Consider the following 26213-nt stretch of genomic DNA (forward strand, 5'->3'; position numbering starts at 1 on the left):
GTCTGTGTGAAGGCAGGGAGGAGGAGAGGGTGGTACCCAAGGTAGCTGGACAACAAGAAGAGTTTGTTTTCTGTTTGTGCTGGCAATGCAAAGGATTGTTTATGACTGGCAGGGGGTGTTCCTCCTTGGAAAGGATCAAAGGGTCGCCGGGTGACATCATCAGCTAGGGCACTACTGGCTGGGGGGGGGGGAGGGAGGCATCTGGCTCCTGGGAGCCACCAGACTAATTATTGCAAACTTCAAAAGGGGATTGTTAGCTTCCTTCTCTTGGGCACTAAAAAAAAACAAAAAGTCACACACTTCAATTTAACCCTTTCATCTTTGGCCTCTCCCTTTAGCACCCTCCCCTCCCCAGTACAGAGGTGCGAGTCGCTCTTGCACAGATGAATGCCGTCACAGAGACCATTTTGGCTTGAAACTGGGAAGCGGGCGGGGCAGGGGGGCAACGATCTAACCTAAAACACATTTCAGGGATAGCTGCCCGCATAGCTTCGGCCAACCGCGGATTCGCCTTCTCCTTTTCCTCGGAACTTTTAAATTACCTTCGAGGAAGCGGAATGTCATTTCCTCAGGCAGCCTCACCGGGGGATTTTAGATTGGATGTCTATGTTGATGCCTGGTGATCAAACGCGGCTACCGGTCAGATTCTGATCTGCACAAAACGCTTCGTTGCAACGAAAAGGAGCAGCCCGAACGGGAGACGCAGGATGCTGCGCAGCCGCCAGGCGCTAGTTCGCGACAACTCCCAAACGCCGCCGGGTCCGAAATCGCGAGGCGGGTGACACAAACCAGACGCCGCCGAAGACGCGCCAGAGCCTCCGCCGCGGAAGGCGCCCGTCCCCCGCGGCCCTTCGCGCCTACGTGCCGGGAGAAGGGTCTCCCTCCGACGGGCCGCCTCTGCCCGCCGGAGACCCCGACCCACATCCCAGCCGCAGCCGCCGCGTCCCTCGTCGCCTCCTCTCCGGCAAGCAGCCTCCTCCTTCGCCCCGCTGGGATCCGCCCGGAGCCAGAGCACCGATCCCCGCCGCCTAACCGCAGCCTCGCCTCCGCTTCCCCCTCCTCGGGGGGATGGACGAGAGCCCGGCGTGCTCCACTTCCCGGCCCCATCCGCCTTGCTTTTCGGGCGCTGCTTTCCTTGGGGAAGCTCACGCCGGGTTGCGGGAATGTCGGAGAGCGGCTCCTCTGAGCGCGTGCAGAGCGCCGCGGGTGGACGCCTGGCCCTGAAGCAACCGCGTCGTCGTCCATCCGCCCCCCCCCCTCATTCCAGCACGTCAGGTCGCCCAAGAAACCGCTGGGGTCCCCCCACCCCACTCAGCCGGGGCACATCTGCAGCCCCCCCCCCCCCAGAGAGTGCGGATCCGTAGGGGCCCCCAGCCCCGCCGCGCGCCAGGTCTACTCACGTGTCAGGATCATGATCCCCCGCTTCCCTTGGCGCCTCGACGGGAGAAGCGGCGCGGCTAGCTGCATGCAAGGAAGCGGCGGCGGCGTCCCAGGGTGGCTCCTCGGGGCAGCGCCTCAGCTCATCGCTGCCCTCCGCCCAGCGCCGCCCTCCACGTTCTGCGAGCCCTTCAGGCGCCAGGCAGGCAAAGGCGGCGCCCGCGGCTGCTCGGCCGGCTTTGGAGGCTCCGGGCCGCCCGCGCCATCGCCCCACCTCTCCTCCGGCTTCCTTCCCGTCGAGGAAGCCCCCCAGCCGCCGGGCCCACCCCCGCCGCGCCGAGCAGGGGATCCGGGAGGGGAAGCCGCCGGGCGCCTCCTGCGCTTTCCCCCGTCGAGAATAAACTTCAGCCCACCGCAGACCCCGCGGAGGCCACGCCCACCCGGCAGAGGGGTGGGGGGGACGGAACCCACGGGGCTTTTCTCTCTCGAGCCTCCATGTATTGCAGCAGCCTTGATATATATATTTTTAAGTATTTCGTGGAAGTGGGGCAGGAGGAGAAGGGACAGGGCAGAAGCCAGAACGGCCGGAGCAGGCATTAAGCAAACCAGAGTACCGCAAAAAAAAAAAAAAAAAACAGTGGAATGCATTAGGGATACTTGGGAACGATATTTTAGAGACGAAGTATAACTTTCACCCCGTTATTAACCCATTCCTGGGCAAAATGCCCCTGAAACACCCCTGAATGGGCATTTAAGAAAACGAGAACTGCAAGAAACAGCGAGGTGCATTATAAACTCCCAAGAACAACGTCTTAGAAATGAAGAGGTGGAACTTTCACATCTTTATTAACCTGTTCTGGGCCAAAGTGCCCCTGGAGTGCATGTGCCTGTAACACCTCCCACTGTAGTTTGTGGCACGCTTGTTTAATGCCTGTTCCAGGTCATTCCAGATTTCACCCTCTAGAGCAGGGGTAGTCAAACTGCGGCCCTCCAGATGTCCATGGACTACAATTCCTAGGAGCCCCTGCCAGCATTCGCTGGCAGGGGCTCCTGGGAATTGTAGTCCATGGACATCTGGAGGGCCGCAGTTTGACTACCCCTGCTCTAGAGCAGTGGTTCTAAGCCTGGGGGTCGAGACCCCTTTGCGGGTCACCTTTCCCAGGGGTCGCAGCAGGGCAGCAGCTTGGCCAGGTGGGGGCGCCACCCACACAACAGCCTTGCGGGGTAGATGGAGATAGAGCATTCGTCTGTCTGGAAAAGGGTGAGATCGGCATGGTGGGACAAAAGGCAGAACTGAGCTGAGAAACCCTGGAAAAATACCCTATTTATATACAACCATGAACAATGGATCTCCACGCCATTGGTCAGTTTTGGTTTAATTTCTGTGAAAGGACACTTGTATACTTTTATGGTTGGGGGTCACCACAACGTGAGGAACTGTATTAAAGGGTCACGGCATTAGGAAGGTTGAGGACCACTGTTCTAGAGCCATGGTTCCCAAACCTTTTTGGTTTGCCACCCCCTTGGGTCCCAGGCCAGATCCCTAGCCCACCCCTCCCCACCACACACATATGAACACACACCTCTTTCCTGGCATTAGGTCTGCTACAAATCCAAAACACAATGCACCGCCTAAACTTTGTCATTTTCTTCAGTAAACTAAGCAGAATTAGCTCTGGTCAGCTTTGGAATAGGAGACCACCAAGGATGTCCAGGGTCACTGCTACCCAGAAGGAGCCAATGGCAAGCCTTTTTGGAATGTCTCTGGCTAGGAAAATGTAGCTGTTGTGCCCTACTTCCCCCAAATTCCTCACTGCTCCCAAATTTCTCACTGCTTCTCTGGATTCTTTCACCCACCCCTCAGGAGAGGCATACCATCCACTTTGGTGCTGTGTAGAATAAACATGGGCCAGTTCAGTGTAGCACCTTCTTTTGAATATTATGGTGAAGTAGACCTGGAAGATGTTCAGATCTATGTGGTTGGACAAGAGGGAGGGTGGGAGATTGTTGAAAGCTCAACAACAAACCTTGTCTCAGATTAGAATATAAATACATCTGGCTGTGCATGCGGTGTCAGTTTTCCATCTAGAAGGACAGCTTCTCAGGACTGTACTAAGCATGGATGCGGGGTTGTGTCAAAAATAATTTACTGGTTGAAGTTTTTTCCATCCCAGAGCTGTTCCTCACAACAAGAGAGATCAAATTCAGATGGAATGAATGAGATTTGCGGCTCCAGCACAGAGTCCGACATCAGTGTTTCTAAATCCGAATTCCTCCTTCCGGTCATTACGGCACATAGACTCTACAGTCTTTTGAGAAAACCTTATAGACTTGTTGCGTAATGCCCAGTTTTATTCCCCTGGAGCTAGAAAGAATTAAACAACAACAACAAAAGGCATGTGGAAATCTCTTTCACCTTTGCACTGCTTAAGAGAAGCAAAGCAATGTCAAAAATCCACACCTGAATTTTTGTGGTGTGCCTCATTGGATTTTGCAGTGACATGCGCTTCTACAGTCCTACCTGCTTGTTGGCTCAGCCCCTAATCCAGCCATTCCTAGGCTATGGAATTTTACTAAATGCTGGTGATTGGTTCCTTGCTATGCACTCATAAACCTTTGACTCATAGTGGTACTCCTCAGGAACCAGCGTCTGATGCGTAAGGCAAACAATGTTTGTGTGTGTGGGAGGAAGCTGCATACTTCAAACATAACTCATCTTTTAGGGATGTGCCAGTCCTAATCTGACAAGTCAAGAACGAGAAGAGAAGCCTCCTCTTCAATCCATGCATGAAAAGCAAAACTTTTCGTCCCACTGCTGTAACTTGCTCTGATTAAATCTAGGCATTCTGGAGACTCATTATCTGGGTCAATCTGGTGAATTTTCATGTACTCTCTCAACTCGCAGAACTGGTCCCTGCAAGCAAATGAACTCATGGTGGACGAGCATCACTCTCATTCTGATTTGGAAAGGGCTTGGGATGCTGTTAGTTTTTTAAAAAAAGCTTCACTCTGTACCCGTCCATCTAACCCTGTTTGTAATATTAGCACAGCTTGGGCCAAAATGGTACTCTGCACATGCACATTGCCTCCTGGGAACTGTTGTTTACTCACAGATATTAAAATGTGTGGACCCCCCCCCCCCCCCCGCAATTGCATCAGAATTCAGCACCAACACTGGTTAGAGATGGAGAGGAGAGGGTATGGACTGCACATGCATGGAATCTTATTCAGCTTTCCAAACTGCAGGCAGTTCTGTATGGCAAAACTGAACTGTATGGCAAAACTGAACAACCAAGCATTAAAACCAGGATTAATTGGTATGTTGAACCAGATTCTCAGTTTTCTCTCCCTACTACTTATTCCATTTGAAGTACCCTTCTACCTTAACCAGCACTCAGGCCTACATAGAACCCTGACCAATAAAGTTAGACCCCTTTTAAAAAAGAAGGTACCTGTTTATTCATTTTCCCTTCTCTGACCTTTTTCTGTTTTGGGTATTTTTTTTAAACTATTAAATAGTGTCAGTTCCACTGGCAACACCTTTCTCAGTCCTGACTCTGGCTGACTCTGGCTTTGTAGTTTATCATATTCTTTACAAATACAAATTATTCACAGAATGGTAATCTGATCTGGTTGCTCATGCTGCGGTCCATTCCTCTGTTCACACCATTCCTGAAGGATTAGTTCATAAAATTCAGAGTCTCTTGCACCATATGAAGATAGCTGCAGAAAGTCTCAGTTGCCAAACTGGAGGTAACTGGTGGGCAATCTGTATTAAAGGTGCATCCAAATTACAGAACTGCAGGCATCATTTTGCCAGGGAAAAGTCTAATACACACAACCCATCCTGCCCCAAACCCTCCAAAATAAGGGGAAGAAAGTGCCCCGGAGCAAGCACTTTCATTTTTTTTCAGCATTTAAGAGTACAGATCAGGATTAGGGAGGAGCAATTTGACATCAAAGGCAGATGCTTCTAGACTGGACACTGGGATTTCCTTCTATGCTGGCTTTTACACTTTTCTCTCTCTCTCTCTCTGTGTCACAATAGAAATGAAGGTGAAGCCTTTTAAAAATAATTTGCAAACTAGAAACTCTGATTTGGAGCAAGGACCCCTGATATTGGCAGAGTTTAAATACGCAAAAGAACAGAGCACCAGGTTGCTTAACATAGTTCTAATGGGAAAACAAACAATTATGTATAGAAAGGGAGAGAGAGGGACCTACAGTCTAACTAACTGCTGTCTGCAGTCATTGTTCTGTTGTTCAAAAACAGCTCTGGAAGCAAGCAGGGAGGAAGCTGCTAAAAAAACAGGAAGTCTTCTGTTGAGCAATCTGGACACTGGAGAAGATAATTTGAAAATCAATCAGGAGTTCCTATTCTATCTGTGCTAAATATACCTCTCAACTGATGCCTCCTTTATCTTCTGCTCAATTATGCTCACTACATATTTCAACGAAAAACTCATGCGATCTTCATAGTAAATGTGAAGGCAAGAGGTATGCACTTTTGGCAAGAAGTATACGGGGTCTCACAAACATCAGGTGAACCTTGCAGTAAACTTTTGCTTGGCCTTTACTACTTCCAATTGCAGAAATGAGCTCATGTGAGTGAATTATGCTATGTGCCAAAAAAATCCCTTGCACAATGGAATATTCTAGAAATGTTCTATGGGCGACCACTGCCTAGTCATTCTTTGTCCACCTAACCTACCTCACAGGGTCATTGTTAGTGGTATGCTAAGCACATGTATATAGTGACCTTTTGAGGAAGGCCTGAAAATGCTTGACAAATCAGGATTATGCCACCCTAAAAGAGGAAAAAAAGATTTTCTGTTCTTGTCTCATCATTGGAAACAACGGAGGTCAGATGGGGTGCCTATAGAATTGAACACCTGGTCCAATATTGTTGACACCTGGGGGTTCTTTTGAGGAGAGACTCCCACAGATATTTGGCAAATCTGGTGCTTCTACTTCAACCTCCTGCTCTCCCAGATCACAGAACTGACAGAAAGGGAAAATTCCCATTGACTTTAATGGTACCAAATTGCTTTGGAGTCGGCCGAATATAACATGGTCTTTTTTTTTTTTTTTTTGCACATGCTACTCTACAGTTCTGGAGGTGGTGTTTCTATCTCTCTAACCATTCCCCAAAGAATTCTGCACTCTTCAATTTATACTATGACAAAATGGCAGTTTTGGAATCTTTGGGGGAACTCAAATCACCTTTTTAAATGTCCTTTTGAGTCTGAAGGGGCAAGATCAGTGCTGTAGGATGGGTGTGGAGAGGTTTCCCAATGAGATCCTTGTAGCAGAGCTCTTGCTACCCTCAAAGAATGAGTAGGTGCATTGCCGTGATGGGAAAAAATTCATCCGCGGAACTTTCCTGCCCTTTCCCCCCCAGTTTTCTTAAATCTTGTTCATAATAAGACCCTGAGAAAATGTTTAAACATTTTCCTTTGAGAAAATTATTTTGTTTGGAATGAACATTGTTTTGGGGGGAAAAAAACCATGCATGTGTGAACTGGAACCCTGCTAGCAAGATTTTTTTTGACTTAGCCTTGTATATTGGAAAATGATGTACTAAATGTCTTTATTTGCTGGTTGTTTTAGGATTTATTGTGTTTTGAAAGGTGACTCCTAAGCCTTCTGAGCTTTGCTCCATGTGTGTGGGTGTGCCCACGCATTCTGATGTGCCGCGTGGAAAGGATCATACAATATTTCAAAGACTTCAAAGATAACTTTTTAGGAGTTATTTTCATCCCAGCAAAATTTGCATTCTTTCTAATGTTCTGAATCTTCACTTTCTTCTCATTGTCAACTCTTGGAGGCATCCAGTCTTCCTGAATAGTCAAAGCAGAAATATATATATATATATATATACAAAACTAACTCAAATGTCAGTTTTGTATCATTCCAGTTTTTTAGTATATGTGCTGCTGAAGTGAGCGCTCAGGGGCCAGTTTTGTAATGTCCATCCTAATCATATTTCAAGGGACATTCCACTTAAAGTAAGGTTATTTACAGAAGAGCAACACTGTTTTCTGTCTTGTGTCTCAACAAAGCTGAATAAACAGAGTGTTCTTTTCTATATTTGAAGGCTTGTAATATTGTTAGCTAGAAAATTCATCAGCACAGGCCCACCCATGAAAGGAACCTAATGATCATATACTGATTTAGAGGTCATTTCCATTGATAGAAGCAAGATATTTTCTGAGGTTGGTAGCCTGGATGGCAAAGCATCTGTGAAGGTTTGCCTGACAGGCACAATTATTCACTTAAATAGGTGCATTCTCTTGTTTTTAACTGCATTTGCATGATGGGAACTGATCATAAGGACCTCATTGTCCCCTCTTTTCGCTCTAACGGGAGTGCCCCATGCTATTTCCATTTCTGAGTCTCGTAAACAGCAGGATACAGAGGACTTCAAATCTGTAACAGGTCATCTGACTGGCTGACACAAAACCGAGATTGTTAAGATGAGGGCTGCTCTAAATGTTGGTATAAATATCCTCCCAGCAAAGAGCATGACAGATTGCAGGGCTCCCTCATTAGGCACGAGATTCTAGGCCTCTGGCTATGGCTTGGCCTTCAGTGAGGCCTTTGGTGTTTGGATGTGGTGAGTCTGAACTCTGAAGAACCCCTTTTCCTTCCATATTTTGTCCTTCAGAATGGACGCATGGTTCAAATGTTTAAACATTTTTCTTCATAATTTTCATTTGATAAAAAATAGGGGGATAGAAGAAGAAGAAGAAGAGTTGGTTCTTATATGCCGCTTTTCCCTACCCGAAGGAGGCTCAAAGCGGCTTACAGTCACCTTCCCATTCCTCTCCCCACAACAGACACCCTGTGAGGTGGGTGAGGCTGAGAGAGCCCTGATATTCCTGCTCGGTCAGAACAGTTTTATCAGTGCCGTGGCGAGCCCAAGGTCACCCAGCTTGCTGCATGTAGGGGAGTGCAGAATTGAACCTGGCATGCCAGATTAGAAGTTCGCACTCCTAACCACTACACCAAACTGGCTCTCTGAAAACTAGTGAATTATATAGAGGTAAGCTTCTCTGTTGGAGGTATTTCTCACAGAAAAATGAATTGTTTTCTGACAGCAAAAAGCTCAGGAGAAAGGAGGATTATTCCATTGTCCTGTTTTGAAACACAGACTGTCTAAGAGCCTAGCAAACACATGAAACTCAATCTGAGAAACCCCTCCCATGGACTGAAGCAGGATTGCTAGCTCTGGGTTTGGAAATAGCTGGTGACTGGGTAGGTGGGGCCTGGGAAGAGCAAGGTTTGAGAGGGAAAAGACCTCAGCATGGTACAATACCACGGAGTCCACCCTCCAAAGCATTCATTTTCTCCAGGGGAACAGATCTCTATTGTATGGAGATCAATTGTAATAGTTGGAGACCTTCAGGCCCCACCTAGTGTTTGGCAATCCTGTGTACATGGCTGTACTTTCCTCATAATTGTCACATTTAAAACATTCAGGTCCTTTATCCAGTGCTACACAAAATTGGGGGAAAAGAAGAACAGCTGGCTTTTATACCCCGCTTTTTACTACCCAAAGTAAGCGATTTACAATTGCCTTCCCTTCCTCTGCCCACAACAGACACCCCGTGAGGTAGGTGAGGCTGAGAGAACTCTGAAAGCACTGTGGCTAGCCCAAGATCACCCAGCTGGTTGTGTGTGGAGGACGGGGGAATCAAACATGCCTTTCCAGTTTAAGCAACGCTTAAACACTGAAGTGAGCCAGTTTGGTGTAGTGGTTAGGAGTGTGGACTTCTAATCTGGCATGCTGAGTTCGATTCTGTACTCCCCCACATGCAGCCAGCTGGGTGACCTTGGGCTCGCCACAGCGCTGACCGAGCAGTAATATCAGGGCTCTCTCAGCCTCACCCACCTCACAGAGTGTCTGTTGTGGGACAGGAAAGGGAAGGGAAGCTGCTTTGAGCCTCCTTCGGGTAGAGAAAAGCGGCATATAAGAACCAACTCTTGTCGTCGTTGTCGTCGTCGTCTTCTTCTTCTTCTTCTTCTTCTTCTTTTTCTTCTTCTTCTTCTTCTTCTTCTTCTTCTTCTTCTTCTTCTTCTTCTTCTTCTTCTTCTTCTTCTTCTTCTTCTTCTTCTTCTTCGGCTGGGGTTATCTGTGTTTGACTTCCCACTCTGCCATGGAATTAGTTTATTTTTTAAATTTATTCCATTTATATACCACCCCTCACTATGGCAGCTCAGAGACGACCTGGGAGATCTTAGGCCAGCAGCCTAACCACCATCACAGGGTTGTTAGGAAGATAACATGTTGAAAAGGAGAATCGCAAATACCCTCCTGAGCATCTAGAAACTGTAGCTCAACAGAATGTAAGACAGATTTAAACATGCACATACCACTTCCACTGAAATCAATGTTACTTTAAAGCAGTGAGTATAAATCTTCCTTTGGATTATATAAAAAGGGGGACTGAACATGGAAAGAAAAAAGGAGCACAGGAAAGAAAATCAGAAGCAGCATAGTGTAGCATGGAAAATGAGCTGGCATCTCATGCTCCCAGAAGGGAAGCCAAGGCAGAGCCAAACAGCTGTGTGGAAACAACTCAAATGTCCATCATCCAGGATTTCTCTGTCTTTATGCTCTGTTTCCCAAAGCTGCTCTGCAGTGATCTTCCTTGGACAAAAAGTGGGTTTGGGAAGAGTGTGGATGGGCAGATGCAGAATTCGGCACTTCACCACCCACGTAGTAGTAGTAGGAGTAGTAGTAGTAGTAGTAGTAGTAGTAGTAGTAGTAGTAGTAGTAGTAGTAGAAGAAGAAGAAGAAGAAGAAGAAGAAGAAGAAGATCTGAGAGAGCCTTAATATTATTGCTCAGTCAGAACAGCTTGATCAGTGCTGTGGTGAGCCCAAAGTCACCCAGCTGGCTGCATGTGAGGGAGGAGCGGGGAATAAAACTCAGCTCACCAGATTAGAAGTCCGCACTTCTAACCAATACAACAAAGTCATTTTCCTTGGGCTGCCATTTTCCCAGATGTCACCAGCAGGTTCTTTCTGGGTTTTCTTTATATCAATACTAGATCAACCTCTATAGTGTTCCAACACTCTAGCAATATCAGCTAGAACAGGCTGCTCAAGGAGGCAGTGAGCTCCCCTCACAGGTGGTCTTTAAGCAGCAGCTGGGCAGATACTTATAATGGATTCTTTAGACTGATCCTCCATTGAGCAGGGGGTTGGACTAGATGGCCTGTATGATCCCTTCCAACTATAGGTTGGATAAAAATAAACTGGCAGCCCAAGGAGATGTTGATGGAGTTTACATTTACCAAGAGGAGCAGAGCACCAAGCTGCTTAAAAAAATAACGTTTTATTATGAAGAGAAACAACTTTGTCTAGAAAGAAGGGGAGATAGTCCTAACTAGCTGTATAACTGTTGTCTGCAGTCATTCTTCTGTTATTGAGGAAATCAGGAAGAAAGTGTGCTCAAAAGAGCAGGAAGTCTCCAAAGAGCCAATCATGACATGGGAGGAGACAATTTAAAAACAAAACAAAACAGGACATTCCTAATCTAACCATGCTAAATACACATCACTTCTGATGCTCCCTGTAGGGTATTTTTCATAGAATCATAAAGTTGGAAGGGATCTCTAGGGTCATCTAGTCCAACCTTCTGCACAATGCAAGAAATTCACAACTACCTGCCCACTCACAGTGACCCCAATTAGATGCCTAGATGATGTCCCCCCCCAAAAAATCCCAGAATCCCTGTCTGTCACGGAGGAAATTTGCTTCCTGACCCCAAAGTGGTGATTGGAATTTCCCTGGCCATGCAAAAAAGGACCACAAGAACCAAGCACTGACACAATCCCTTCTGCCCACCCATTTATAATCTGCCTAAATTGATAGAATTAGCATTTTTGTGAGGTGGCTATCTAGCCTCTACTTAAAAACTTCCAAGGAAGGAGAACCCACCATCTCCCGAGGAAGCCTGTTACACTGAGGAACTGCTCTAACTGTCAGGAACTTTTTCCAGATGTTAAGCCAAAAATTATTTTGAATTAATTTCATCCCACTGGTTCTGGTCCAAACCCCTGGGACAACAGAAAACAACTTTGCTCCATCCTCTATGTTGCAGCCCATCATGTACTTGAAGATGGCTATTATATCACCTTTTAGTCATCTTCTCTCCAGGCTAAACAGACCAAACTCCCTCAACCTTTCCTCATACATCTAGGTCTCCATCTTCATTGCTCTCCTCTGGATGTGCTCCACTTTGTCTACATCCTTCTTCAGTTGTGGTGCCCCAAAGTGAACACAGTATTCTAAGTGAGATCTAACCAGAACAGAATAAAGCGGTGCCATCACCTTGCCTGATCTGGACACAACACTTCTTTTGATACAGCCCCAAATCCCATTTGCCTTTTTAGCCATCAAGTCACACTTTTGACTCATGTTCAGTGTATAGTCTACTAAGACCCCTATATCCTTTTCACACATAGTACTGCCGAGAGAGGTCTCCCACATCCCATAATGATGCATTTACTTTTTCCTACATAAATGCAGAACTTTACATTTATCACTATTGAAATTCTTTTTATTCATCTTAGCCCAGTTTTCCAGCCTGTCAAGATCATCCTGTATCCATATTCTGTCTTCTGCCTTGCTTGCTACTCCTCCCAGTTCAGTATCATCAGCAAATATAGTAAGCGTCCCCTCAATTCCTTCATCCAAATCATTTATGAATATGTTGAACAATAAAGGCCCCAGGACAGATCCTCGAGTCACTCCACTCGTTGCTCCTCTTCAAGAAGATGACGAACCATTTACAAGCACCATCCAATATGATTCATATTGTTTTGATTTATGCACATTGCATATCTTGCATTTTCCAACCTTGGGGAAGTGGCAGACAAGAAGGAAAAACACAGGGAAATCCCTTGCAAGAAAACTCTGTTAGTTAGAGCAAAATGAGGACTCCTCCCTGCATGTGGAGTCACGGTCTTGCAATGTTTAGCAATTGCCAATGGTGCTTGTGTCTTATGGTTATGAAAAGGGACTGGCTGGTAAGATTCACGCTACACCCCTACTGACTGAGCATGACTCTGCTGAGCATGTTGCACATCTAGGACTGTGTTATTTTTTCACAGCATCTTGTGTTCTACTGGACTGGCAACCATGCAAGTTCCCATTTAGGGTTAGTCATTTTCTTATTTCATGATGGACGACTCTATGCTTTGTAGTCAAATGAGTTTTTCATTCATTAAGTTTACTTCCTCTGGAGGAAATAAGCAAAAACTTCACCTGGCCTAGCTACTCAATTATAGGAAAGACGGCTGCTGGTTTGGAGCCCCTGAGGGAATCTCTGGACAGAGGAAATCATTTTAAACCAATGACTCAATAAAGCAGTCGCCACGGCAACCAGGGCGGGCTCCCTTTCATGGCAACTTTTTTTTTTATCACTGCCTTAATCAAAGGAGAAAACTGTTGTTATGAATTCCTTGCTACAATTTGGAGTAAATATAAAATCAAACCGCTGGATCAAAGAGGGCGCAATGCTACTTTGTTGGGACAAATGGGCAGAAATACTCAGAAGTGGCTTTGCGTTGAGTCCCGCCAGTCTGTGTGCCAAAACGTCTGACGAGTGTAATGTCAACACGGGCAAAAGATGTGCTGGTACAATGGTCAGAATGTTCCATCCAAGGAATGTGCTTGAGGATTGCTTCATAAATCTGCACACAGCCCAATCCAGCATTTAAGGCTCACTCACAGCGAAAGACAGTCTCCCCCATCCATTCTTCCCTACCCGTTTCCTGAGTCATTCGCTTTCCCAGAGTTGCTGCATGCAAAGCTGCCAGGAGGAAAAAAGTCAAGGTGACTGGGGGCAAGCATGACTATCTCCTAATGGTACAGGTATATTACAGGGTCTCCCCCCCCCCCGATTAAATCAGATAATGTGGTTATTAAGGGATACTTTGCATATTAACTTGAAAGTTAAGTACTTTACTATGGGGGAAGTCTCAGATTCATGTGGCTCCTCTAATGTGGCAGAGTCTTTAACATTAGGGAGGGAGGGAGCCAGCTTGGTATAAGGAAGGCAGCTGGGGGCACTGGTTAAGAGTGGTGTCCTCCAATCTGGAGAACTGGGTTCAATTCCCTGGTCCTCCAAATGCAGTCAGCTGGGTGACCTTGGGTCAGTAGCGGTTCTCTCAGCCTCACCTACCTCACAGAGTGCTTGTTGTGGGGAGGGTAAGGGTAAGTGTAAGCCACTTTGATATTCCTGGAGAAGTAAATCTCCCACCCATCTCTCCTGCTTTTTTCACAGTAGAGTTGCCAGCTCCAGGTTTGGAAATACTTGGAGATTTGAGGGTGAAGCTTGGGAGAGTTTGGTTTAGAGGAGTGACCTGGGCAAGGTATAATGCCATGCGGTCCACCTTCCAAACCAGTCATTTTCTCCAGGAGAAGAAGAATAAATGTTTTAACAAAGAAATAAAAAACAAACGAATAGATTGACCGCCTGACTGACTGATAGATGAAGTCTGGAGATCTTCAGCCCTCACCTGGAGATTGGCAATCCTATTTCACAGCTTGGATTACATGTGCAGATTGTATTGGTATACAAATGGATGCACATAAGATCTGATTCATATAAAAGATCATGGAATTAATGAATGAAGGCAGATTAGCCTTAGGATCACTCTTGGTCTCTGCCATTTGTAATTCCTACATAAAGGAACCATACAAGAACTGCTCCTTGAGAGCCAGGTTGTTGTAGTGGTTAAGAGGGGTGGCCTGTAATTAGGAGAACCAGGTTTGATTCCCTACTCCTTCACATGCAGGGTGCTAGGCAACCTTGTGTCAGTCACAGTTCTCTCAGAACTCTCTCAGTCCCATCTACCTCACAGGGTGCCTGTTGTGGGGAGAGGAAGGATAGGCAATCACAAGCTGCTTTGAGACTTCTTCAGGCAGTAAAAGGTGGGATACCAAAAAACAGCTTCTTCTTACAGCAGTGGGATTCAGTTCTGACATTCTGATAGTTACTTTTATTACTGAAGTGCCATCCCTTCATATCCCTTCCTCCATTGCTTCTTTTGTAAAAGATAGAGCAGCTTCTCAGCTCCATGACAAGTCCCCTTAATGCCCACTTGTTCCTCAGAATTAAATGAGACTGAGGTGAAAAAATTAAGAATGGGAACCACACTATAATTTCATTTACAGAGGCATTTTTTACTCTGGTTTCAGAAGGAAAATAAATGAGAAAAAATAGGACTGAGGGGAACTCAATGTTTTGCCTGTAAAAACAGACAAAGACTAAATATCTATCAAGACTTTCCTATATTAATCTGAGAGCAGACTAGAAAAAAACTGTAGACATTAGCCAATAAAAGAGCTAAACAGAGATTGCCACGTCAAGGACTGGTTCCTGCGTTTAAAATGCAGTTAAATTTTTTATGCAGTGAACTTATCCTACCATATTTGTATAATGAGGTATTTTGTGTAATGAGGTATTTTCCTCATATGGAAAATCTTAAAGTTACTGCATCTGAAAAAAAAAAGTTGATTTCTAAAAAATATCTCTGACGTGATAGGTTTCTAGCTGGAAGAGGGCTGTTTAATAGAAATATCTAACCATGGAAAAAAATAACAATGATGTCACTGCAGGAGGACTTGACCACATCAGAAAATAACATGGGGACGCTTCTAACACAAGCAAGCAGTGGTTCACAAACCGGTCTTTAGCTGTGGTTGCAAGTGTGGTCACATCCCATAAAAATCAGCAGAGTAAACTGGTACCTTAGTGGCCACTCTTAACAAAATATAATACAAGGTGTTGACTATTAAGAAGAGTAGCAAGAGAGCTGGCAGATTTCCTACGAGGAAGAGAGGACTCAAGGAAAGCAAGGCGACTATTTGGAGCTTCCTTTTGATTCTTTTGCCCAATGACAACATTGGGTACTTAAACACATACATATTTAGAATGGGGTTTGCCACTAAGAGCTATGTCAGCACAACTTAATGGGGGTCATTTATAAAGTACGGTTTACGTCAGAGTGGCAAGAGGAAGTAGGAGAACTGGCATCATTTATGAGATGGGAAGATACTAATTTACTTACTTCATTATTACCTCACCTTTTCCCTAAATAGTTACTGGAAGAAGCTTGCATTGTTTTCCTCTCTTCCATTTTGGCCTCACAACAATCCTATGAGGTAGAGTGAGAATGTGACCTGTTCCCCAGTTGTTATTTGCCAGTGTGTTCTTGCACCAACCCTGATTTTGCACTAGGCATCCTACATTTGTGGTTTAGTCCAGCGCCATCCAGAAGTCTATTCACAGCTTGCATTTTACGCTTCCATTGGGACAGTCAGCATTTCTGGCTTCCACCTCATCTCCCTTCCCTTAAAAGAATAAAAGAATCTGAGCATGTGAAATAACGCCACCTCCCTCCCCCTCCTGTGAGAATCATAGAATCATAGAGTTGGAAGGGGCCATGCAGGCCATCTAGTCCCTGCTCAACGCAGGATCAGGGTGCCCAAACATTCCCCTTTTCTATATGCTGTATGGCTCATCCCCCCACCCCAGCCTTTTCAGAAGCAATGTAAATTCAAAGACAGCTTGGGAAAAATGGTACCCACTTGCACCTTTGTTTTAACTATGCCACTTCAGTCAAGCATTCTGTGCTGTCAATTGCCTCCCCCTCCCCCCAATATAGTGCATGTTATTTATTTTTTTTAAAGCCTTCAGTTATTACCTTAGGAAACTCCTGCATAGTAACACAAAGGCAGCTTTTTAATTCTTGTATTTGGACAAAGCCCAGGAAGTTGCTGGATGAAACTGACAACACTCCTAGTCTCCCTGCATGAAATTGACCAAGGCTCTATTTCCCCACATGAAATTAACAAAGAGTGTTCTGTTGAACTTTCAGTACTGCTGGAGGGGGAGATATTTATTTATTTATTTATTTATTTATTTATTTATTTATTTATTTATTTATATATTTATTTATATTTATTTATATTTATATTTTTTTATACCGCCCTTCCCTACGGCTCTGGGCGGTTTACATAAAACATTTTTCAACATTCACATAGAACACTATCAAAATCAATATCAAAATCAATATAACAATATAACAATAACAACAACATATAAACTGGAACAATTAGAACAATTAGTCCCCTGACCCCTGTGGGAAGCTGGCAACTCTAGCTAGGTAGGATAATCAAGATTTATCTACATGGTAGCTGTGGCCACTACTGGTAAGATTTATGATTAAAACACTGAGGAAACTATTTTTTTTTAAGTGAATACAAGTCAAGCTTTTCAATGTGTCTCCTATTCAAAAATTACCCATCTAGCTACATTTGCTAAGGAGGGTTCATCCCTGGCTAGTGTTTGGATGGGAAACCTTCAAGGAATACTAGGGTTGTGACACAGAGGCAGTCAATGGTGAACCACCTCTGAATGTCCCTTGACTTGAAAGCACTACAGGATTGCCATTATGTCAGATAGGACTTGATGACATTTTCCACTGCCAACAATGACCTAAGTAGCCATGCAAGCCTGATCCTTTCAAATCTCAGAAGCTAAGCTAGCCTGGCCTAGCACTTGGAAGGGAATACCAGGGTCATGAGGAATGCCAGGGTCATGATGCAGGGGCAGGCAATGCCAAACCACCTCTGAACACCTCTTGCCTGGCAGCCAGACAATCATAGGAACTCCTGGCTATACTACACACATGCCATATGATAAATAACCCTCACCGATAAAAGGCTTTGCTTGGATTTGATTCTTGTCTTTGGCTTCTCTCTTTACCATTTTTTAAAAACATTTGGCACAGAACTCCTCTACATGATACCACCACCATGACAATCCCATGGCAAGTTCTCCACCTCCCAGCTGTAAGGTTTACAATGCTGCGGCATCCTGTTATGAGTACATGAGAGGAGTGGGGGAACATGATATCGCATGGAATGGAAAGAGCCATTTTTGGCACTTATCCCCTTGGCAGCCCGAAAGTGTAGAACAGCTGTGACTGTTCTTGCAAGCCACTGTCAATGACAAAAATCATAAAAGAAAATGTTTACACACAGATGAGCGAGACAGACATGTCTCCTTCCCCCCAAATTCTTGACGTACTTGTGTCCAATCTGCACGCAGACATATCAAAGAGTTCCTCTCAGCACTCTGCTTAAGATCCGCCGGAGAGGCCCTTTGCGGGGCAAACTATCGGTTACATACAGGATGCCATTTCCAGAAAGTGGGGGGGGGGGGAGGCGGCTGTTCACCCCTGCTAGAAGATTCTTCCACTCAGATTTTACCCCTCAAGCTGTTCCCCTTTGGGTTCCAGCTGCATGTCCACTCTTGTAAATGTGTACCTAGAAATCCACAAGAGGAAAAAATGGTTTTCATGGAGAGGAGGAACAATGAGAGAGAGAGAAACCAACACAGGGAGGGAAAGAGAAAGGTTGCCTCTCCCCAGCTAGATTCAAATGGGTAGCCGTGTTGGTCTGAAGTAGCACCTTTAAGACCAACAAAGGTTTATTCAGGGCATGAGCTTTTGAGTGCAAGCACTCTTCATCTCATGCAAAACCAACCCTACTGGGAGTTCATTTTATGCATATGTGTGCAACTTGTATGTTTTCTCGAATACAGATGTGGACCCCATCTATATTTGTTTGTCTTTTATTTTAAGCTGCAGGCATCCATCACAAAGGTTCTCTGTTTTAGGATGGACTTTGGAGATTAATAACGACATCGCAGAAGAGGATTTCTGCCTGTCTTCCTGCCTGTGTATTCCCATCTCCGCCTTCTGCATGTCTCCCTCTGGTTCTGGGACTTAAGAAACCAAGCGACACTCCTTACCCAAAAAAGAAAAAAGAAAAACAGGCCCTCAATTGCTCTCTCCTGCTTTCTTCTCTGGGTTGCTGCATCATCTTTGTTGTATCTTTCTCACAGGTGAGTTACAAAGCTAAGCCTCCCTTCCCTCCATTGGCTAAGGTTATCATCCCATTCCTTCTCTTTTGGAGGAGGAGGGAAAGAGAAAGAGAAAGAGAAAGAGAAAGAGAGAGAGAGAGAGAGAGAGAGAGAGAGAGAGAGAGAGAGGGAACAAGGTTGGAGTCCTGTCTGTGGAACCTTAAAGACCAACAAAGTTTTAATTCAGGTATAAGATTTTGTGTGCATGCACATGCACAGTTCTTCAGAGGGAGGGAGGAATGATTCTTTCTATAAGCACAATTTACAATGAGATTACACTGCTCTGCTGTTTTCTTTGAGACTGGATTCCTCTGTCTCTGTCTCTGTCTGTCTGTCTTTCTCTCTCTCACATGCACGCACGGGCGTGCACACGCACACACACACACAACAGAGATAGAGAGGTCTCCTGGAAAGTGCCCCCTCATCCTCTGCCAGCAGTACCCATGGACCTAGTAAACATAGCCCAACTGCAGTAGGTAAACCCCCACCCTTGGTCCCAGCTCTCTGCCCTCAAGAAACTGAAGAGTGGGAGAAAACACTGCCAAAAAAGGGTCTCCATAGTGACACTCTATTTTGCTATGGGGAAATGCTTAGAGCATTACCCAGAAATGACATCACACTGTCCTTGAACTGCTCTCAAAATCTCTTGGCATTTGTTCAGGCCGTTTGCATAGTTCTCGTTTCACCCATCTTACCTTCACAGCACCCTTGTGAGATATGTTGTACGAAGAGACGGTGATTGCCCCAAGGTTGACTTGTTTACTTCATCTCTATACTGCCAGGGAGGGGTGGTGGTGGAGCAGATTACATCATTCTCATGTCCATTATATCCTTACAACAATCCTGAGAGATAGGTTCAGTGGAGAGTGTGTCACTGGGCCAAAGTCACTCAGCCAACTTTCATGGCAGAATGGGAAGGGATTTGATCCTGAATCTTCCAAGGCCTAGTCTTTTAACTATGACATCACTCTGTCACAGCTAAAAAGCCCAGAAGGTGTTTGGATGGGAGAATGCCTGGGAAGCCCATAGTATGCAGACTGGTCTAAGAAGCACCACATACCTTGAAGAAAGAACTTACAAAGCACATATGAGGGACTGAATGTTCTGAACTGCAGGAAGTAGGGTTGCCAGCTCTGGGTTGGGAAACACCTGGAGAATGTGGGAGTGGAGTTGGGAGGGGTAGGGATTTGGGGCAGGGAATTTCTTGACAACTTTCATTTAAGATTGTCATTCTACTATGTGCATTCAGCATCATTTATGTCACTGAGGAAGTATATGAAAATCTGTTATTAACCGGTCCACATTTGATATAATACATATTTGGATTAAAGTCGCCAGTATTCTTCTACGATATGTAGTCTGCTTCTCCAGAGGAACAGCTATGGCGGCAAGAGGATAGGAGCCTTTCCTACCGGCTCTTCAGGCTCTGGGCTACAGCTGGACTATAGCCAGGCAGGGTGTGCTCACCCCAGTCCTCCTGTTGGGAAACTCAATGGGAACCCCATGTGCAGTGTAAACTGACAAGAGGGAGCTTGTCTTTTCATCTCCCACTCCCCCTTTACTGAAAAACACCATAGCAGGACTCTGAAGATGTATGGCCACTGTGTATAAGCCATTTATTGACAGCCTGTTACACTGGCAAACCACCCCGAATTGAGTCTGCTATGAAAACGCTAGAGGGCGTCACCCCAAGGGTCAGACATTTACCTTTACATTTCAATATTTCTACAGGCTATTGCTTACTAATAATAATACTACAAAAACTATGATGAAGATATGTAAATATATATGCTTCAACATTTTCTCTTCAAGCCTAAACTGAAAGAATCAGAGCACTCTTACTTTCCGACATTATTGCCATTACTGCTGGCTTTTATAATTTCTCTTATCTTGAAATTTTATTTATTTGTTTATTTGTTTATTTATTTATTTATATTTATATTTTTATACCGCCCTTCCCTACGGCTCTGGGCGGTTTACACAAAACATTTTTGAACATTCACATAGAACACTATCAAAATCAATATCAAAAATTGGGTTAATTAATTGGGTTTTTGGCAACTTTACAAACATTCCTGAGTTAAATGATGGATAAATGATTTTGTACATAATATAATTAACTGAGATAAAATATCTTATTCCCCCAAGTCTATTTTTAAGTTTATTTATTACATTGATGTACTGACTTTCTTCAGTCAGGGAATTTATGATAGCAAATGTGGTCATTCTAGGAGAGATTCCATCAACAACACCTAGGCTTGCTTGACTTGCTGGATCCTGTGCCTTCCTTCCTACTTACTCACCTGTGTTACCCTGCAGTTTGGTTGGATCCCAGATCTCATGTAGGGTTACCAAATGCCCCCTGGCCTCTGGTTTGGAACAGGAGGACAAGGCGGCCAGATCCAGGTTGAAAAACTCCTGGAGATCTGGGGATGGATCCTGGAGAGGACAGGGATCTATGTCATAGAGTCCACCCTTCAACGCATCCATTTTCTCCAAGGGAAATAATCTCTGTAGTTTGGAGCTGGCATCCCTAATTTCATGCCATGTCATGCTGACATATGTAACTATGTTACAGAAACTTAGCTGTTATGTTAAAGTTTCCCAGACAGAAGAAATCCAGGTATAGGTTAGTGCTAACTGAAAATGGTTACGCTAGGAATGATCAATATGATCATTCATTTTTTAAATTGATATATTTAAAAACATTTCTGCAGTTTTTAGGCTGCCCCTCTCTCACATGGTCTCAGAGCAGCTGACATCATTAAAACTATATAAAAATGTCTCTAAAATTATTAAAAGCAGGTTATAAGTTATTTAAAAGCTCTTAGCAGGTAAGATCCTGGGGGTCTAATTAGGCTCACAATCCCCAGGATTCAGATGGGGGGGGGTAAGGTACAGGCAGGCAGACCTGGAGCTGACCTTGGCCTCAACCGTACTCCTGGCGGAAGAGTGCTGTTTTTACAGTTACTCCAGAACTCTGATAACTCCGAAAGGACCCAGTTTTCCACTGGCAGCTCATTACACCAGGCTGGAGCCAAGGCCGAAAAAACCCTGGCTCTGGTCGAGGCCAGCCACACTTATTTGGGACTGGTGACCACTAGCAAATTGGCATTTGCCAAGCACAGAGCTCTTTGGTGGACATATCAGAAGACGCGGTCCCTCAGATACGCAGGTCCCAAACCGTGCAAGTCCTTTAAGTCAAAACCAGCACCTTAAACCTGATCCAGAGTTTTTTCAGTAACCAGCACTACTGTTGGAGGACTGGTTGAATGTGGGCTCTCGATAGGGTTCTGGCCATATTGACGGCTGAAAACTTCGAAAACAGAAAGTCCTCATTTTGAATACAGAGCAACAGAAATCTTGAAGAATGAAACTCAGACCAACAACAATTCCCCAAGCCTTTAGAGCAGGGGTAGGCAAACTGTGGCCCTCCAGATGTCCAATTAAAAGAATATTTTCCTGGGAGTAAGCCACAAAGAATAGGCTGTGTGGGATTTTCAATAGACCAGTTTAGGAGTCCTCTCTTTCACATTTTCAAGGAGTGCAAATACACACTATAAAGACCCTTGCATAGGGTCAATAAGCAAGCAATTACCCATAGTAGAATTAATGTCAAGGGCTTCCCTATGTCACTGTATTAAAACTAAATGCTTTCGTTTGAAACAAGAGAACTTTCCTGTGCAAATAGACAGATTTATATTTCTCAGAAAAGCCACTGGGAGTAGGAAAAGTGTCTTATTTTCTTTGCTGATAGATCATTTTATTTTCTTTTTGTTTTCCACAGGTCTATTAAAAAACTCTCCAAGATTATACAACACTGACCCGAGATCTGATTTCCAGGCAGGAAGTGTAAACAATGACTTGAAAGGTGTGTTCCCTGGACCCTTCCAACTGATTTACTAGCAGCTCTTTAGAATCCGTCATGCATGCCATATTGACCTCACAAACTTAATTACCTTAAGCTGTATGAGCAGGAACACATGCCTCTCAGGCCTTGGTTGTAGCTATGTTGGTCTGAATCAGCAGAATAAGCCCAACAAAGTTTTATTCAAGTTATAAGCTTCTGTGCATGAGTACACTTGATAGCACATCACTTATATCATCTAAAGAAGTGCATGACTGCACAAAAGCTTAAACCTTGAATAAGGTTGGTCAAAAAGGAGACACTGGAGTCAAACTTTGGTTGTGCAAATCAAAAGCCACGCTATGACCCATTATGCATGGGGCTGGAAATCCGGGATGGTGGCAGCAGGGCAGCCCCGATTATGCACCCTGCTGCCGCTATCCTGGCCCTGGCCCGGCACAGCATTCCGGAAGACCCACAACAAGGGAACACAGAATCTTCCACGTTCCCTGGGATGCCGCGGGTGCCAGCGGGGGCTGGGTAAGGCCAGCCCCATGCATAAGCGGAAGAGCAGGGCCTTTCGGCCCAGCCCTTCTCTCAACCTACAGTGTCTCTGGAGGGACACTGCATCCCCCTGTCGGCTCCACGGAACCATAGAGCTGAATGGGGAGTCCTCCCACCTTGGTGGGAGAGTGGCATGCCACTCCCCACCATTGTGTGGTGGAGGCCCCATTCCCCCCACTTCCCCCACTCCCCCTGCTCCCCTCCTCACTGCTGCTGCCCCCAGGCAGCGTGTTGGGCTTTTCAGCCCCAGCATTTGCGCGCACTATGCCGGGGCAGCCCATACTCTGGGGAATTCCATCCCCCATGCATAATGTGAGAATCACATGTCCACTGCGAAGGACATTAAAAAAAGAGTATATGGACTAGGGTTGCCATACCTCCTGGAGATTTGGGGGTATTTCCTGGGGACCTCAGTAGGATAGAATGCCATACAGCCCACCCTCCACAGCATCCATTTTCTTCAGAGGGGAGTTGGGCTCTGTAGTCTGGAGATAAACTGTCATTCCAGGGAATCCCCTGGTCCCACCTGGAGCCTGGCATCCCTAATAAGGAGATCTCTCACATCTAACGCCTAATGTGAATATCTAGAATACACGAAGGCACCACGGAATGAGTCTATTTAGGAATATGGCTTAGTTGCCAATTTCTTTCGAGGGATCCCGATCATTCCTTGCATGTCTAAGTTCTTAGGCTCAGTCTGTGACATTATATAAACAAGAAATGTTATTAGATTTTATCTTGCCTCCCTCCCCCTTCACACAGAGGCTCAACTGCAACTCACAAATGCAAGTGTGACCTACACCAGACACACACAAACCAAAACAGAGGGAACGAAAAACAATGAAACCAGAAACCTCCCCTCAGGCATTCTGCCACAGGTACTCAGTTGCCTAAACATTGTTCAATCGACCTGAAAAGCCAGTCTAAACAAAATGGATTTTTAGTGCCTTCAAAACTGGACCAAACTGGGGATACTTCTCACCACCCCTGGGAGCCTGTTCTAAATAAAGGGTGTCATGGCAGAGAACTAACACCCTAAAGCTGTGACAGATTTAATGGATTTCAGTAATGTTGACCCTCAGGAAAAAGACACGTGTGGATCTAAACTGGCAGATTTGCTCATACTGACGGAGGTGGGTTCTCAAGTAGGCAGGGTCCCAAGTCACATAGGCTTTACGTGACTTAAATCTGACCTAGAAACAAATAGGAAGTCAGTGTAGATAAACAACTGGGGAGATATCTTTGAACATTCAGGTCCTGGTTAATAAATGAGCCACTGCATCCAGCGCCAAGTAAAGGGCAGCCCCATGTTGAGTCCTCTGCCATAATCCCATCCTGAATTTATGGAAGCACAAATCGACATGGCAGAGTTGAGAGAAGGAGTCACAGCCTGCACTAAATAGAGTTGAAGTAAAGCTCTTCTTGCAGCCGCATTAATCTGATCTTCCAGTAATTATGGTGGAAATAGTACAACTACGAAACTCTTCATTGAATGTCAGCTTCAGCCCCGGCCTTCTGAAACCTCTGCCTTATCAATCAGCATCACCTTCATCTTGTCTGAGTTAAATTTTAAAGTGTTGTCCCTCAACACAATACAGGCACTGGCCCAAGCTAGAGACTGCAGCTTCCTGGAGCTTGTTCAGAGACAAATAGATTGTTGAAGGATCTTGGGTAATAGGCCTGGGAAGAATGCTACCCAGTCACATGGAAATCTGCATATTAATGCTGCTGGATATGTACAGTATGGATAGAAATGCAAAACAGCATAATAAACAAAAGCCTACCACATAAATGTTAAAAGGAAAGTTTGCTTTTAGCATTTTCTTTCCTCTCTCTTTCTGTTAAAATAACACCAAAATAACTCCCCACATGCCCTGCTGATTAAAGCTTGTCTTCACCAATTAAAAATTAGCCACCATAGAAGAAATGCTACTGTTCTACTAGTTTTAAATGGAATTTAGTAATCACACTGCTAAGATGGTCATTAGTTATAGTGCGTATGGGGCACCTATCTTTAGGAAGTCTGGTTCTTCAAGAGTTTTTAGAGGGATAGCCATCTTTGTAACATCAAAAGGGCTCTGTAACACCTTAAGGAATAACAGGTTTATTATGGCTCAAGCTGTAGCTGCTTATGACTCTGATCTTGCTTGCAACAGAGTTAAAGCTGCCTTGAGAATAAGAAATCAGTTTCTTCCAGTATATTCCCCCCCCCCAAGGCAAGGACTTATCCATTCACCATTCATTGTTGTTGCTTCATTTCTGCTCAATACTGCCAAGGAATCAAAGTACACATCTCAAGAACAGAAGGCTTTTTCATAATGGCCTTTATCCCTGCATGGCAAGTCACCATGTCAGCTTAGAAAATGAATTTCTAATAACCCCTGGCATTGAATCAGTGACTTGTCTCAAAGAAAGCCAGCACAGTGGCCTGTTTATTTTGTTCTTAGAGTTTGAATATGCAAAGGAGTAGAGCACCAAACTGTTTAAAGAGGAGAGACCGAACTACATGTTCTCACTGTTGTCCGCAGCCGTGCTTCTGTTCAACCACTGTTCTGGAGGCAAACGGGAGCTTCCGGTATTCCGTAGGGCCTGCAAGACGGAGTTCTTCCGCCAGGTCTACAGTTGAGGCCATTGCTGTAGAACAGGGGTAGTCAGCCTGTGATCCTCCAGATGTTCATGGACTACAATTCCCATGAGCCTCTGCCAGCAAATGCTGTAGAACATTAGATGCCCCCCCCCCCGGAAGACATTCCACCATGTTGATCAACCATCAATGGTGGCAGTGCATCTTACCTGTGGTGCCTGACAGGGAGCTGATTGGACTAGAGATGGGGTTATTTTTTCAGGCATGATGTTGTTTACTGTCTCTGTTATTTTATTGGTGTTTTTAATGGGATTTTTATTTTATGGGTTTTTTAATCATGTAACCAGCTATGTGCTGGCTAGCCCAGAGTGGCGGGAAATAAACTGAATGAATGAACGAACGAGCGAGTAAGCAAGCAAGCAAAGAGGAAATATGCTTAAAGAATCAATAAATCTCTTCCTGAGCCAGTATTCAGCCAATCAGGAGATGATTTGAAAATAATCTGAAGACAATCCCGCTACTGTCTGGCCGATTCCGCACCAGCAGCGTCATTCCGGGCTGCTGCTTGCTGCGGAGTGTACTATGTCCCCACGGGAGACACATTTCAGCACTGTACTGTCTCTGGCACTGAAATGTGCCCCCCCCCCCGGGAAACACAGTGGTGTCAGGAAAGTTCTACCACACAGGGTGGTGGGGGTGGTGATGGGGTGTTTTATTTTGCTGGAAGGTGGGATTGCGTTCCATACTATCTCATCTTCCTGCAAAATAAACAATAAATGCCCTGGTCCACCCTGTGATCCCATGAAGTGCTGTGAAGCTGTCTAGGCATTTTATGTCACTTGCAGGCCTTCGCAGGGTGGGCAGTAGTTGGGCCTTCCAGGCCCGGCTATTCCCA

At 45.1% G+C, this 26213-nt stretch overlaps 1 protein-coding gene across 8 annotated transcripts in view; it reads right to left on the minus strand.

Annotated features, from left to right (window-relative positions):
- The window catches only part of DLC1 (DLC1 Rho GTPase activating protein), a 415065-nt gene that overhangs the window by 55951 nt on the left and 332901 nt on the right, over positions 1–26213 (minus strand). For 2 of the 8 annotated variants that reach the window (XM_077302064.1, XM_077302066.1), the window contains exon 1: positions 1401–1753. The exons of 4 other annotated variants lie outside the window; for them this stretch is intronic. In XM_077302064.1, coding sequence (XP_077158179.1) covers positions 1401–1467 — 67 coding nt within the window. In that variant the 5' untranslated portion in view covers positions 1468–1753. Of the gene's footprint in view, positions 1–542; positions 960–1400; positions 1754–26213 lie in introns of those variants that run through there. 2 more of the 8 variants (XM_077302067.1, XM_077302065.1) reach the window with 1 other exon arrangement.

Source organism: Paroedura picta, chromosome 10, assembly GCF_049243985.1.
Source record: "Paroedura picta isolate Pp20150507F chromosome 10, Ppicta_v3.0, whole genome shotgun sequence".
NCBI classification, from domain to species: Eukaryota; Metazoa; Chordata; class Lepidosauria; order Squamata; family Gekkonidae; genus Paroedura; species Paroedura picta.